The sequence below is a fragment of the Limulus polyphemus genome, unplaced genomic scaffold (assembly GCF_000517525.1).
Source record: "Limulus polyphemus unplaced genomic scaffold, Limulus_polyphemus-2.1.2 Scaffold1949, whole genome shotgun sequence".
Taxonomy (NCBI): domain Eukaryota; kingdom Metazoa; phylum Arthropoda; class Merostomata; order Xiphosura; family Limulidae; genus Limulus; species Limulus polyphemus.
In genome coordinates, this window is record NW_013667559.1 from 158,089 (window position 1) to 172,158 (window position 14,070).

General features: G+C 31.6%; 1 protein-coding gene across 1 annotated transcript in view; it reads left to right on the forward strand.

The window, feature by feature from the left end:
- LOC106465451 (sorting nexin-32-like) overlaps positions 1-14,070 on the forward strand; it is a 55,872-nt gene that overhangs the window by 3,147 nt on the left and 38,655 nt on the right. Inside the window, exons 2-8 of the mRNA XM_022393360.1 lie at positions 1,802-1,882; positions 3,550-3,624; positions 6,480-6,510; positions 8,227-8,311; positions 10,478-10,517; positions 12,518-12,604; positions 13,517-13,606. Coding sequence (XP_022249068.1) covers positions 3,607-3,624; positions 6,480-6,510; positions 8,227-8,311; positions 10,478-10,517; positions 12,518-12,604; positions 13,517-13,606 — 351 coding nt within the window. The 5' untranslated portion in view covers positions 1,802-1,882; positions 3,550-3,606. The remainder of the gene's footprint in view (positions 1-1,801; positions 1,883-3,549; positions 3,625-6,479; positions 6,511-8,226; positions 8,312-10,477; positions 10,518-12,517; positions 12,605-13,516; positions 13,607-14,070) is intronic.

Genomic DNA, 14,070 nt, shown 5'->3' on the forward strand with positions numbered 1-14,070 from the left:
CTGTGGTGTAAATATGTGAAGCAGTACAGTGTTGACAGCTATGGTGTAAATACGTGAAGCAGTACAGTGTTGACAGCTATGGTGTAAATACGTGAAGCAGTACAGTGTTGACAGCTATGTTGTAAATACGTGAAGCAGTACAGTGTTGACAGCTATATGGTAAATATGTGAAGCAGTACAGTGTTGAGAGCTATGATGTAAATACGTGAAGCAGTACAGTGTTGACAGCTATGTTGTAAATACGTGAAGCAGTACAGTGTTGACAGCTATATGGTAAATATGTGAAGCAGTACAGTGTTGACAGCTATGTTGTAAATATGTGAAGCAGTACAGTGTTGACAGCTATGTTGTAAATACGTGAAGCAGTACAGTGTTGACAGCTATGGTGTCAATACGTGAAGCAGTACAGTGTTGATAGCTATGTTTTAAATATGTGAAGCAGTACAGTGTTGATAGCTATGTTTTAAATATGTGAAGCAGTACAGTATATTTAAAGAAGGGCGTATGTACTCTATATTTATAGATACCTTGCTTTTTTTTAGAGAAAAGACTTAAGTTTCCAAATTGGTTTGAAATGTTAAAGTTTAAAGACACATAAAACAGTTTTAGTGGTTCTGTGAAAAGTGCTTAGAGAACTTTGAAAGCCAGAAATACACCTAGTAGTTTATATATGTATGACATCTTTAAAATTAAGCCTGGCAGGCAAGTAGTTAAGTTGGGCTTCATGTAAGAATTGTCTATTTTGATGTTATAAATATTATTGATGCCCTTGTAATGATTTTTATTGGTTTATTGTTGGCTTCTTTAATGTTTAAGGAATTTAAAGTTTGCAGTTAACTTGTGTAGAACAGTTGCATCTGACATTAAACATAATAGTTAATGTAATTTTTAGAGTTTAAAGGTAATTTATGAATGTAAAAATCTCAACTCCGTTTTCTTTGTGTTGTTTTAGTTTAATTTATGTGATACTTAGGTAGCACGCTATAGAAATATAATTTTTTGATGCGAGATTTTACTTTCTTAATCTTGGAATAATATAAGAAATTAAAGAAATAATATACATTGTTTTGGAATTTTCTGAATGATTTTATAATATAAATAAAAAAAGCTATCGAAACATTTTTTTTACTCTTAACTAAACTTAAAAACTTGACTGATGTGAAACTTGAAAAAAAACTAAGTTGGGAACCTAAATTAAAATTAAGTAACATTACAAATGTTAATTTTTATCATAATTATATTGGGCCAAGAGTGGCCTGCTAGTAAGTGCTTCTGGACTGTGAACCTGTGGATTCAGGTTTATGTCTTGTTGCTGTAAAAATGCACTTCACACTTTAAGTCCTATGGATGTGTTCTGAATTTGTAGGTCAGATCCCACTGTTCAGTCAGAGAAGAGTAGCCCAAGAGTTTGCAGTGGGTACTGTTGGTTAGCTATATTTCCTGTAGTGTATCAGGTCAACATTAGCAACAGCTGTGCAGAAATATTCCCGGTCAGATCCCACTGTTCAGTCAGAGAAGAGTAGCCCAAGAGTTTGCAGTGGGTACTGTTGGTTAGCTATATTTCCTGTAGTGTATCAGGTCAACATTAGCAACAGCTGTGCAGAAATATTCCTTTATGTAGCTTTTGTTGAAAACCGTAAAAAAAGAAGGGGAGGAGGAGATCTTCGTACATTTAGTTTTAAAAACTTAAACTACAACTTTTCTCCCTCTGACAAGAATCTGAGTATATGTTTTCTCTACAAAACTTTTATGATAATATTCTGTTGAAATTTTAAATATATGTGTAATTTCTATATTTTAGCCTCCTCCAAGAGCTAAGGTGAAAAAGGGAATTTTTTCATGGTTATCAGACTCCATAGAAAGCAGAAAAAGTAGCCATAAGGTAAATACTAAAAAATTAAGTAATTAAGGTTATGATGATCTCGTTATAAGTTTCTTTTATTTTTATTTTATTTTTTTTGGCTAAATACTTCTTACCTGTCATGATTAGAAACCTATATGATCACCTCAACCTAATTATTAATTAAAGATTTTGTGACATAAGAAATGAATTGTATGAAAAAAAAAAAGATTTAATTATCATAGTCAATAATTAAAAATTCTAATTATGAATGAGTAAATATATTGGACTAAAAGCATTCCTTCACGGAAAATATTTTGAGGGAATATAATGTATATGCATTGTATTTCTGGTTGGGCTGGCTTATGACAAGTTATAAATATTTGATATTCTCCTTATTCTATTCAGCATTAGCATAATAACCATAAATTTTGTATTACATTTTATGACGATTTTATGACTTATAGAAAGAATTGCTTATGTTTATTTTTGGTTTAAACAGTCTAGTGTTAACCTATATTATATTACCAGATCTTGCTGGGTTATTTTATGACCATCATTAGTTGTGAAAATACAACAATCATTAAATGATGAAGTATAAACACACTAAAAAATTATATAACTGCTTGTTTTACATTGTTTTTTGTTATACTCAGCAATTGACAATTTTGTTTTTACATCAAAAATATCATTAAATATAGACCTGCACTGTTGTTATGGGTGTTTAATAGTTATTGTTTTGTTTTATTTTTTCCACATATATTTAGACACATTTATGTATTTATAGTTAAGTATTTTTTGTTTGTATTTTCATGTCTTTTGTTTTCATTCCTCCAATATAATTTACAATTTTCAAATGAAAAATTGTAACATTTTAGACCATTCTGTTTTTCTTTTTTACATAAATTTCATCCTTCACCAAATGTAACGCTTGATGTCACTTGATTTTCTTTCTGCTTGTAGATAGAACTGAAAATCAAATCTCATACAACCATTGTTACAATTTGTACTAAGAAAAATGTATCAGATTTTTAAAAGTATTTAAACTTCAAAAAAATAAATTTGTATTCCAACGATTTAGTTGACTGGTGGAACAACAGTAAGTTTATGAACTTACAACTCTTAAAATCTGTAGTTCAATTCTCTGCAGTGGATACTGCAGATAGCCGATTGTGGCTTTGCTCTGAAACAACCAACCAATCCATTGAAGTGTGATAACAGAAAATATTAAGTGAAAAATCATTCAAAACATTTTCTTAAATCTAACTTTTGTTTTGTTGTACCTCCAGTTCTTTAACAGTACTTTGTATCAGATTTCAATCACTGAATCAGTAAAGAAAGTTGAATTTTAATCATGGTAAATTTTTAGACTGAGCAATAGATAAGAATTCCACTTGTGTGCCCATTCATGACTTCTGGAGTGTCTACTTAAAAAGATTTTTGTGATTGAAATTTTTATTCAGCTAAATGCTTATCTCAGTATTCAGTTTTTGTTTTCTTTTAAGTTATCAATAATATAGTGTTTTAACTCGAGCTTTATCATGATAATTGTATTGATTACTTTGTTATATTTTTAATAGAGATGTGTTTCTTGAAGAAAAATAACTTACTTTTAAGCAAGAATTGCTGTTATGTTATATAAATCATTAAAACAATGTGTATGTACATACTTTTTGTAAGTTTTGTAGCTAATATTTCATATTTATCAGGACTGCGAGGAGTACTTTCAGAAGGAGAGAGATTGGGCTAATCAGTATTCTGCTTATATGAAGGAAGCTAGTCAGGTAAATAATATCAAATGTTTATGATGTTGACAATCCATATTAAAGATTATGCATGGGGCGGTTCAAATGTAATGATTATTTCATTACTGTTTAATAGTCTTTAACCTCAAAACACACATGATCTTTTAATTGGTGGTGTGAAATGTGATTTTTCTAAAAATTACTGATTCAAAACCTGTAGAGAACTGTTAATTAGAATGAATATGAAGAAAGAATATCTGTTTTGGGGCATAAAGTAAAGATCTTAAAGATGTCAGACAGTTAAAAACACAATACGTTTGTATTTAAGTGCTGTAGAAATATAAGTTAAAATTACGGTCAAGTCATTTTTCAAAAATTTGCCCCGGCCCTGCAAGCTCCCAAAGTTTGTGTAACAGTCAGCCTTTGCGATCACTTGGTTGAAAAATTTGGTTAGAGGTGAATGATGTCACTCAAGGTAAACAAGGCCAGTCGTGGTTGGCTTCCTCTCTGTGCGTTATTTTGTGTGTTGAAAACTGTCAATTTATTTATGTGAAAACAATTCGTTTTTTTCTGGACAAATTTCAGTTGACAGGTGTTGTGAATACAGTTATTTGTGAGTAAATAACTATGGTTTTTTTCTGCTGTGTTGTTTATGGATGTGGGAATATTCCCAAGGAAAAGAAGATATCTCTGCATGAGTTTCCAACTTAGTCAGACAGAAAATGGCACATGGCCTAGTCTAAGTTCCGATCAAGAACTCATGATAAATGAAGTTCAATGGAAAGCAGCCATGTAAGCAGTAAACACTTTTTGGAATTAGACCTTGAAAATAAACTACAACTTGATATTGGATTTGCAAAATAACTGGTGCTAAAGAAAGATGCAGTGTCCAGTATGTATCTAGGGAGATCCATCAAGCACAGTGAGCAGCAAGCAGCTGATCGGACACGATTATAATCTCTGTTTGTTTTTGAATTTCGCGCAAAGCTACACGAGGGCTATCTGCACTAGCCGTCCTTAATTTAGCAGTGTAAGACTAGAGGGAAGGCAGCTAGTCATCACCACCCACAGCCAACTCTTGGGCTACTCTTTTACCAACGAATAGTGGGATTGACCGTCACATTATAACGCCCCCACGGCAGAAAGGGCGAGCATGTTTGGTGTGACGGGGATTCAAACCCACGACCCTCAGATTGCGAGTCGAGTGCCTTAACCGCCTGGCCATGCCGGGCCTTATAATCTCTGTTATCGGTCTGTGAACAAGATCGTGATGTGCCACTGTCACAAAAATGAGAGGCATACAGGGTAAGCCCAACTTTTAGCTAATGTTTTAAATGCAATATAGAATTGTCTGCAATCAGTCAGGTTTTATAAACTCACCAGTAGATCTGTTAAAACGAAAAATGTTTATGAAATTTCACGTTCAGCTATTATTTACCAAAAAAAAGGCATGGACAAAGAATTGTCTGTTTTGTTTATTTATTTTTCATGTTTATAACACTTTTTAATGAAATCTCATTGGAGATATCAATATGCAACATATAGATCTAACAATATCAAGTATTGAAATGTGACCACAGCTATGTTTGCTTTCCCAGTCCTAATGTATACTTAATCATATGCATACAAGTTGGAGCATGTGCAGAATACAGTATCAGGAGTCCATCAGCTGATATTAGATCTACATCTACATATAGATCCATCATTTGAAAAAAACAAATATTGACAAGAATTTACTCATAGATTTACTATATTATCACCCGTGTGACCATATTGATGGCTATAAATTTTGTCCCAGTTTTTATGACATTGTAGCATATAACTTTTGAAACAATTCCATACCAAGAAATATCAGACAACCAACAGTTCTCGTCCACTTTGGTCAACATTAAACATGTTATTATCTGCAGGCTCTGGTTCAAACATTTAAGCTGTGATTGACACATTGTATCTACCTTCTTCTTCACCCGTTGTCACCATTTTTGTTTACCTTGTGTGATGTAGGCTTGCCTGTTCAGTTCACCGTGTGGTGCTTCCGCTAGTTTTTCTTAAAGCTAGCCAACTATGACCAAATATGGCTTGGAGCCACATGAGCCTGAGTGTTTCATGACTTTTTTAATTGTATTATTTTTTGTGTGATACAATATACACACATTCAAACATGAAAAAATGCCATATTGTCTCTGGTCTTTAATTCCCTGATCAGACTTTTTTTTTAGGCGTGTGTGCATGCTTTTTATATTATATCCTGTGCTAATTAAAATATTCTTAAAGTTTTTAGGGATATAATTAGAGATTCAAACACTGATAAAGAAATGATAAAACAATACTGAAAATGTAACTGAACTCAGAAGTAAGCACATTTTAGTATTTCTTTTATATTTCTAATGCTGTAATTTTTTTAGCTTAGAAATACTGGTATTAGTTTAAAAATTTTAACTGGAAAAAGTTGTGGGTGACTGACATATACTTGAAATAAAGTAATATCAGTATTTTTAAATTCATCTTAATGTTTCTTGAAGTACATTTATATTTTGTTCATAGTAGGAAATATGTGGGGAATCTTGTACGTTTAAACAAGTTTCAAAGGGTTGAGATAGTTTGGTGAGGGACTATGATGTGTGGGCTCAAACTTGGTGGTTTTTGTAATAATCTGTTTGGAGATTTGTTTTAATAGAATTTGTCTAGAGGTTATTGATCAAAGCTATTAAACTATCATAAACATTTCAGTTAACTTGTGCTTCCATTACTATATCCTGTGTTATGAGATTTTTGTTATAACCCAAAACTTTGTATTCAGTCAAATACAATAAGGTCATAGTCCAAACTATTATTACGTATATTTGTTGTACTGGGCTATAATTGTAATGTATTATTTTGTATTTTCTATTCAGGCTTTTAATGGAATTATTTATGCTCAACAAAGTAAGTTAATTTATGTTTTTTTACTTGTGTTATAGTTTAAATATATGAACAGTTTTTGTTGGAAGACAAGATAATAGTTTCTCCATTTTAGCTCTAAATCCTATTGAAGAAAGTTTTTACATATTAGATTTACAATTTTCTAACTGGTATCATTCTTTTGCATTTTTATGTGTAATGTATTTGAAATCCCCATGACAATAAGTATTATTTGTCATATACTCGTGGAATAATGAAAAATATATCCTTCAAATAAGTGCTTTGTTTACTTGTTGGACTCTGTTACAGTAAAAAAACAAAAAAAAACTGAGTGGTAGAAATCATATAACCCTTGAATTAGAGAGTTTTTTTTATCATTCAATATCGGTGGGATTCATATATTGACAACACCAACTTTAAAGAGCAGGTTAGACTCGTCATGGCCAGGTGGTTAGAGCGCTTGACTCGCAATCTGAGAGTCGCAGGTTCGAATCCCCATCACACCAAACATGCTCGCCCTTTCAGCCGTGGAGGCATTATAATGTGATGGTCAATCCCACTATTCGTTGGTAAAAGATTAGCCCAAGAGTTGGCAATGGGTGGTAATGACTAGCTGCCTTCCCTCTAGTCTTACACTGCTAAATTATGGACAGCTAGCGCAGACAGCCCTCGTGTAGTTTTGCGCGAAATTCAAAAACAAACAAACAAGAGCTGGTTAAAAGAATAGGATAAAAATTACCCATTTTCTGTGTAATGTATTCAAGGGCACCCTAGCAATAGTTAACTGGAATACTGACATTATTTTTAAATTTTTGTGACCCTATAATCAGTAAAGTCATGCACCTAAAACAGGTTGGTGCACAAATAATTGTAAAAGGTCCATGTAAAAACAAAGTAGGCAGATAGAATCCATATGAATACCATTGGTAATTTTAGGGTTAAACTTACCATTTGTAAAGCTTTAAATTTTTGATTTCTGTAATAAGTTATGCCACACTGGCTTTCCAGGTTTAGTCCCACAATTCACTTCTTGTGATTTTATAAAATAATAATTTTTACTAGAAAGCGAGTAATGTCCACCTTGCTCATGACATGTAGAAGTGAAAGTTGGAACCAAACACAACTAGAAGAGATAAATTTCCTTTACACCTTACAACTTTAGCAATATTGTCAACACTCATAACTGGAAAACTTTAAAACATCCTTGAAAGAATAATAAGAGCAAGGAAGTGGTTTTAAGTTCTTCTACCTACTTACCTGGTACAACCAGTGAATGAAGACTGAACTTTATTGCATTTAAAAATTACTTTTCTTAGAGAACACATGTTTGACAAGTGGGTTTATGTCATATATATGGTTTCAATTTTCACTTTAAGTTTTGAAATGGGTGAATAAGTTTATGGATCATTCATCTGTGGTATTAATTCTATCATTTTTTCTTTGGTAAAGTTGCAATGCAGAAAGAACATATTCCAAGGGATTGTAGAAATTTCGTTTTCTAAAGTAATGATAATGGAAAGCAGAGAAAGTTTTTTTTTTTTCACTATATACAATAAAATGTTTATGAAGTATGTGTAATAGATATTGAGAAGAGTACTTTTATATTACAAGTAAAGCACAAAAGTTATTAAATAGTGGAAATAAAAATGTTATTTTCTAAATTTGGTGCTATAGTTGAGACTCCTCTTCAATGTAACAGGCTTATCTTAAAATATCAAATATTTCTTTTCATTTATGTAGGGCTAAGTGGGGTGCTAGGACACCTCGCCACAGCACTCACTCTTAGTACAGGGAGCAACGATGAAATAAATAAATTGACCCACAGGTAGAGTGATGTAGTACATTTTATAAATTTAAGTTAAGGTGGCATTGAGATATTGAATAAAACTGTACTCTGTATGAGAGAATAATAAGGTTTGTACGATAGGTTTTTTATTTGATAAAATATGGATGAAAATAAAGTATCTTTGTAGAACAGGATCATATTGTTTCTTATGATATTTTATTTTCAGTTATCAATTTTTCGGATGTTGGTTCTTGTTCATGGATTTCAGCATATAATACAACTATACAAATCTTTCAAACTCACATTTTAAAATAAAGTATCCTTATAGAAGAGGATCATATTGTTCCTTATGATATTTTATTTTCAGTTATAAATTTTTCAGATGTTGGTTCTTGTTCATCTTTGTATAGTTGTATTATATGCTGAAATCTTTTTGAAACTCACATTTTAAAATCGAAAGATATGTCTTTGTTACGATTTCAGTATTATACGATTGTGTTAAACAAAAAGCTACGTCAGTGGATAAGTTAAATACCTTTATGTATGAATTTTGTTGTCTATATTTGTATCTTGTCATCATTAGACCTCACTAGGAAAGCCTTAAATATTATGAATGGATAACATTGGTCATTTTACATACGAGTTTACTGGAATCTCAATTTTTTTAGCAATTTGTTTTGCCGTTCTTTGAATATTCTTGTTCCTTATCATATTTCAGTCATTTTTTTATTATTCATAATGTGTAGAAAGAATATCCTATGAATTCTTTTTTTTCAAGATAGTAGAGTAATGAATTAGTCAAAATTATTTACATCTCAGTCTGCAAGTCAGGGAGACATGTTTGGTCAGTTGGTTCCTAACAATAGCTTTCTGTTACTCTCTTGTTTGAATTTAGAATATATATATATTTGAACTCTACACAATACCTTGAATATGAATTGTCCATCAGTGTGGCTGAATTCACTATTGTTTCCTGGTTGTGAGGGAGTAAAACCCATATCATTTTCCAAAGTCCTATACAAAATATTGTAGTGACTGCACACGTGTAATATTACACGTGTGCAGTCACTACAATGTTTTGTACTACAATGTTTTGCTACTACAATGTTTTGTATTACACGTGTGCAGTCCATTACACGTGTGCAGTCATTACACGTGTGCAGTCACTACAATGTTTTGTCGTGTAATACAAAACATTGTAGTGACTGCACACGTGTAATACAAAACATTGTAGTGACTGCACACGTGTAATACAAAACAATGTAGTGACTGCACAGTCCTATACAAAACATTGTAGTGACTGCACGTGTGTAATACGAGATCTTGTTCCTCAGTTCTATAAGGTTATTAACTCTGCAGTGTTTCCACAAGTTATGTTGATAGAGATGGTTGAGGAAGATTCATTGAAACTTTCCTGCCACTGTTAGGTAGTTAAGTGTGGTATCTGCTTGAATATTAATATTTATACTATTTTGTGCAAGACAGACACATTCTGGCCAATCCCCTAAATTCTGCATCTTTGTGGCAGAATGCTATTCAGAGGTGAGTTCTTTTAGCAGTAAAGTGTGTTTTTTTTGTTTTTTTTAACAGAGCTATTTATCAGAATACATTTTAAAGAGTTCTGACATGAATACCAGAAACTGTAACATCCCTCTGTAGCCCACTCATTCCTCCTTGAATTCTCTTATTGACTCACAGACTAGGTATTAAAAGGGTAGAATTCCTCTGAAAGATGGGTTCTTGATGAAGAAAGATGCAGTGAAATACTTGAGTCTTCTAGATTATTTTTGTTAAGGTAGAGCATTATCGGTAAATCTGAAGGTTAGAGCATTATCAGTAACTCTGAAGGCAAAATGTTTGTTAAAATAAAAGTTCTTTTTTAATTACCTAGAGTGTAAAGGTTGTTTTTTTCTATCTTTTTTTATCAAACCTGTGTACAGTGAATCATCACATTTTGTTCAACGCTTTATGTCTTTTGTTTGTGTATTTGAAATAAAATTAAATCAATAAGCTCTTTCTCTTTGAATCAGTTTTTTTGGAATTTCTTCTATTATATCTGCACTTGAGAATATTTCTTACAGCCTAATTTAATACAAATGTTTTATTTACTTCAGTTTTGTGTGTGTGTGTGTGTGTATTGTATATCTTTTTCAGTGTACTAACATAAATACAAGTGAATCATTTCAAACAGAATTTTCTTTTCAGGCTGTGTACTAAGTTTTCTGAATGTCTGGAAGAAGTTAAGGTAAGAATAGTTATTAATTTGTGACTCATCATCTGTTTTTTATTGTAAATATAATGATGAATTATCATAGGATTATCTTGACATGAAGATATAGTGTAGTACACATTTCTAAATCTTTATCTGCATTTCATGAAGTGTAAGCAACTATTTAAGCAATAACGTTTTCCAAAAGAAGGGTATGGCTATGCTATGAACTAACTTACCACCCAGTTGATGACTTGTGGCAACTTAGTGATGAAATACAGCTAAATAATTAATTTTTACTGACAGTTATTTTCTGTAGTACTCAACTTCGTTGGATTTTCATTCCAAGTCAATTCCACTTTTTATTTTTTAATATTTGAAGGAACCCATGATTAGGAACTGGTTTAATAGGAAATTACTATTAAACCTCTTAGTTCTGTCCATGAACTAGTAATAATTGAGCAGCGTCTGAGAAATTATCTTAATTATAATTGTATAAGAAGAGCTTTAATCTTAAAGAACTGGAGAAATATAAATTTAGACTTAGGAATTTCTATTGTGTGTGTGTGTGTATTGTGAGCACTTTATATGTATATATATATATATATATATATATTTGATACAATTAAGCATGATAATTTTTTAGCAACCTTTGGAATTTTGCCTTTTTGACCATCCCTGTGTTGGAGATGGATATCATGATTCATATGAAAATGGGAGTATAATTTTGTAGCTTGTTAACCAGCTGATAGTTAAATAGAACATGTTTGTGACAAATTTGGATCATGTTTTTCTTTAAATCTTTCCAAGATACCACATTTACAATTGTCTAAATGTCAGAATATCCATCAAATGTCAAATTAGCTGAGGTTAAGAAAGCTGAATGTGAGTAAAATGCAATTTTTCTGGTTGCATCACGTGACAATATTCATCTGTCGATATTTTTACAAAATTACAAATTGTTTCGTTTTTCCAATGGTAGTACTTAAACATGCATTTGTAACAAATTGAGAAGAAGTGAGAAAATTTATCCAAAGAAACAACAAGGTTAGATTCAAAGAAATTAGTAAGGATCTAAAAATTGTAAATCTTATGATAGTTTTTGGAAACTGGAAATATATAAATTTTATTGTCATTTTAAGTCAATAATTTTATTTTTTAATTTGTTGAAAATACAGAATCCTCATAGGGCTTTGCCTTTTTTTTGCTCCCATTCCACGAGGTTCTGTTCTGGACTTAGTTGGTGGTCTGCAGCCCCAGACTCCTCCAGCTTTTTCAAAATCCCCTGTGCTTGTACGAGATAATTGGAGTAACAAGGAATATACTTGTTTTAAACTGTAGATGAATGGCTTGGAGCCACCTAATTAGTTTATCCCAGTGATTGAATGCTACTAGAAAGGAATTTTGTAAATATTTTGTGTACGAAGTATCTGTAGATATTTTTAGATTCTGACAGCTGTGTAAGTTGACAGATCAAAATTTGTTGAATTTATTAAGCCAGGTGTAAAGTATTTATTGCACTGTAAATAATAATGGATTACAAGGTTTGCTTGGCTTTTTTTTTTAATATCTTGTTTTGCTAACTGTTCATATTTTATTTTTCCTTCCATTGCTCTCTCCCCCCCAGTGGCATGTCTGCAGACTTACAATGCTATAAACTTGGTATCGATACTCATGATAGGCATAGCATAGCTCATTCTGCAGCTTTCTGCCTAACTGTAAACAAACTTACTATTTCCCCATGAGTAAAAGATAACAGGTGCATAAGAGAAGTAATGATTTAATTCCTGCCAAGTGAATGTTCTGACTGAGTAAAAACCTGTACTGTAATTTTTTTCACGTTTTTGGTATGGATTGCTACAGAATAGTAATATGCTACCTCATGCGGTGTGAAATTGTCTTGCATTGTTTATCTGAAGAAGACTACCTTACCTTTAATGTTTTTTGCCACTTCTCTAACCAAGAGTGTCATAATATAACCAGTTATGTTTAGTTTTATGGATGAACATAACATGTTTAACTTCAATTAATTTCAGAATGGCTTGGAAGAGATATCTTATAGTGATGATAGCACACTTGGCGACTATTTTGAACTGTATACTAGGTACTTGGAAGCAGAAAAGGTAATTAGTTATACCTCTCACAGTATTTTATACTGAATATATTACTTCATCCTATCCAGTATTATTTGTGTGAAATGAAGTTCAGGTGATTATATTTATGGCTTGACTTAATATACGTGTTTAATTTTATTCAGTATCAAAATAAGTGTGCTAGTTGTGAATCTTTGGCATGCATGTAGTATTGTCCACTACAGTTAATCAAGGTGTTTACGCTTCAAACTTGATTGATTAAAATAACATAAGATTTTACACACTCAGGTTTTTACATTGCTACTTGTAATACCTTGCTTAACAATAGTTGAAACAGGTTTTACACTTGGAACGTGGTGTATGAGTAGCAAAATTGGTTGTAGTTAAGCCAGATTTTCAAATTTAATACTGATTATTAGCAACATTGGGTTTGACAGATCATAATTTGAATGAAAGTGCAATCTCTTTAAGCTGAATGTGGAGGTTTTGTACTAACGTACTGGAACCTCATAGAATTTATTTTTATTATGGTTTTTTATAAATATTAACATAAGATAAAAAATATATTTCAAATTAAAATTTGTTTATGAAATAAATATTTTGAGCTTAGGCAGTCGTAACTGTATCAATAATAACAACTGTCTTGTATATCACGTCTGCAGTCCAGTAATAGTACCTCAGTTTACCTTGACTGGTCCACGTCAGGTGGAAGAAAGAACTCTGATTTTCTGGTTATATTACACTGGATCATGCCAAACTAGGCTCCTAGTTTTTATGTTTGATTATATGATATGCCAGTAACTTTGTGTATAGAGTCATCTAATTAGCTTTTAAGCACGAAAAGTTATATAATTTATAGTTTAAATGTGGTGTTATTTATATCATATTTCTCTGACACAAAACCATTCACATTTCACTTAACAAAAATGTGTTTTTTCACAGGAGATGTTGTTTCGACGAACTTGTCTTCTAGTCGCCTATGAAAATTCAAACAAGGCCTTGGATAAAGCAAAGCCCAACAAAAGAGAAGCAGTAAGTATAATTGTAATATCATTATTGTTAATAATTTTTCTCTCTCTTTTTTTTTTTGTGTGTGTGAAAAAAACATTAAATTTTATATTTGATCAGATTCTGAAGACAGAATATAAAGAAAGACATTCTATGTGATAAAAAAAAAGCTTAGTTATTACTGCTGAAACAGTGAACATATGTGGAGAAGTAATGCTTTGCAGCTGAAAATATCTCCTAATTTAATTCTATTTGTACTGAAGTTCTGGAATACCATAATGGTGTTTTTGAAAGTAAAACCATGATTGATTCTATGGAATATCTTGGTAGTTTTACTGATTAGAAAGCTAAAACTCTTTAGTGTTGCACTTACTGACATGGTTCGTAATGTGTTATCAAAAAGAAAAATTAAAACTTCAGTATTCTTACATTTTAGAATTTCATGTTAAAGCTGTTATTTCAATTTTTTTCATTTTGGATATAATCTG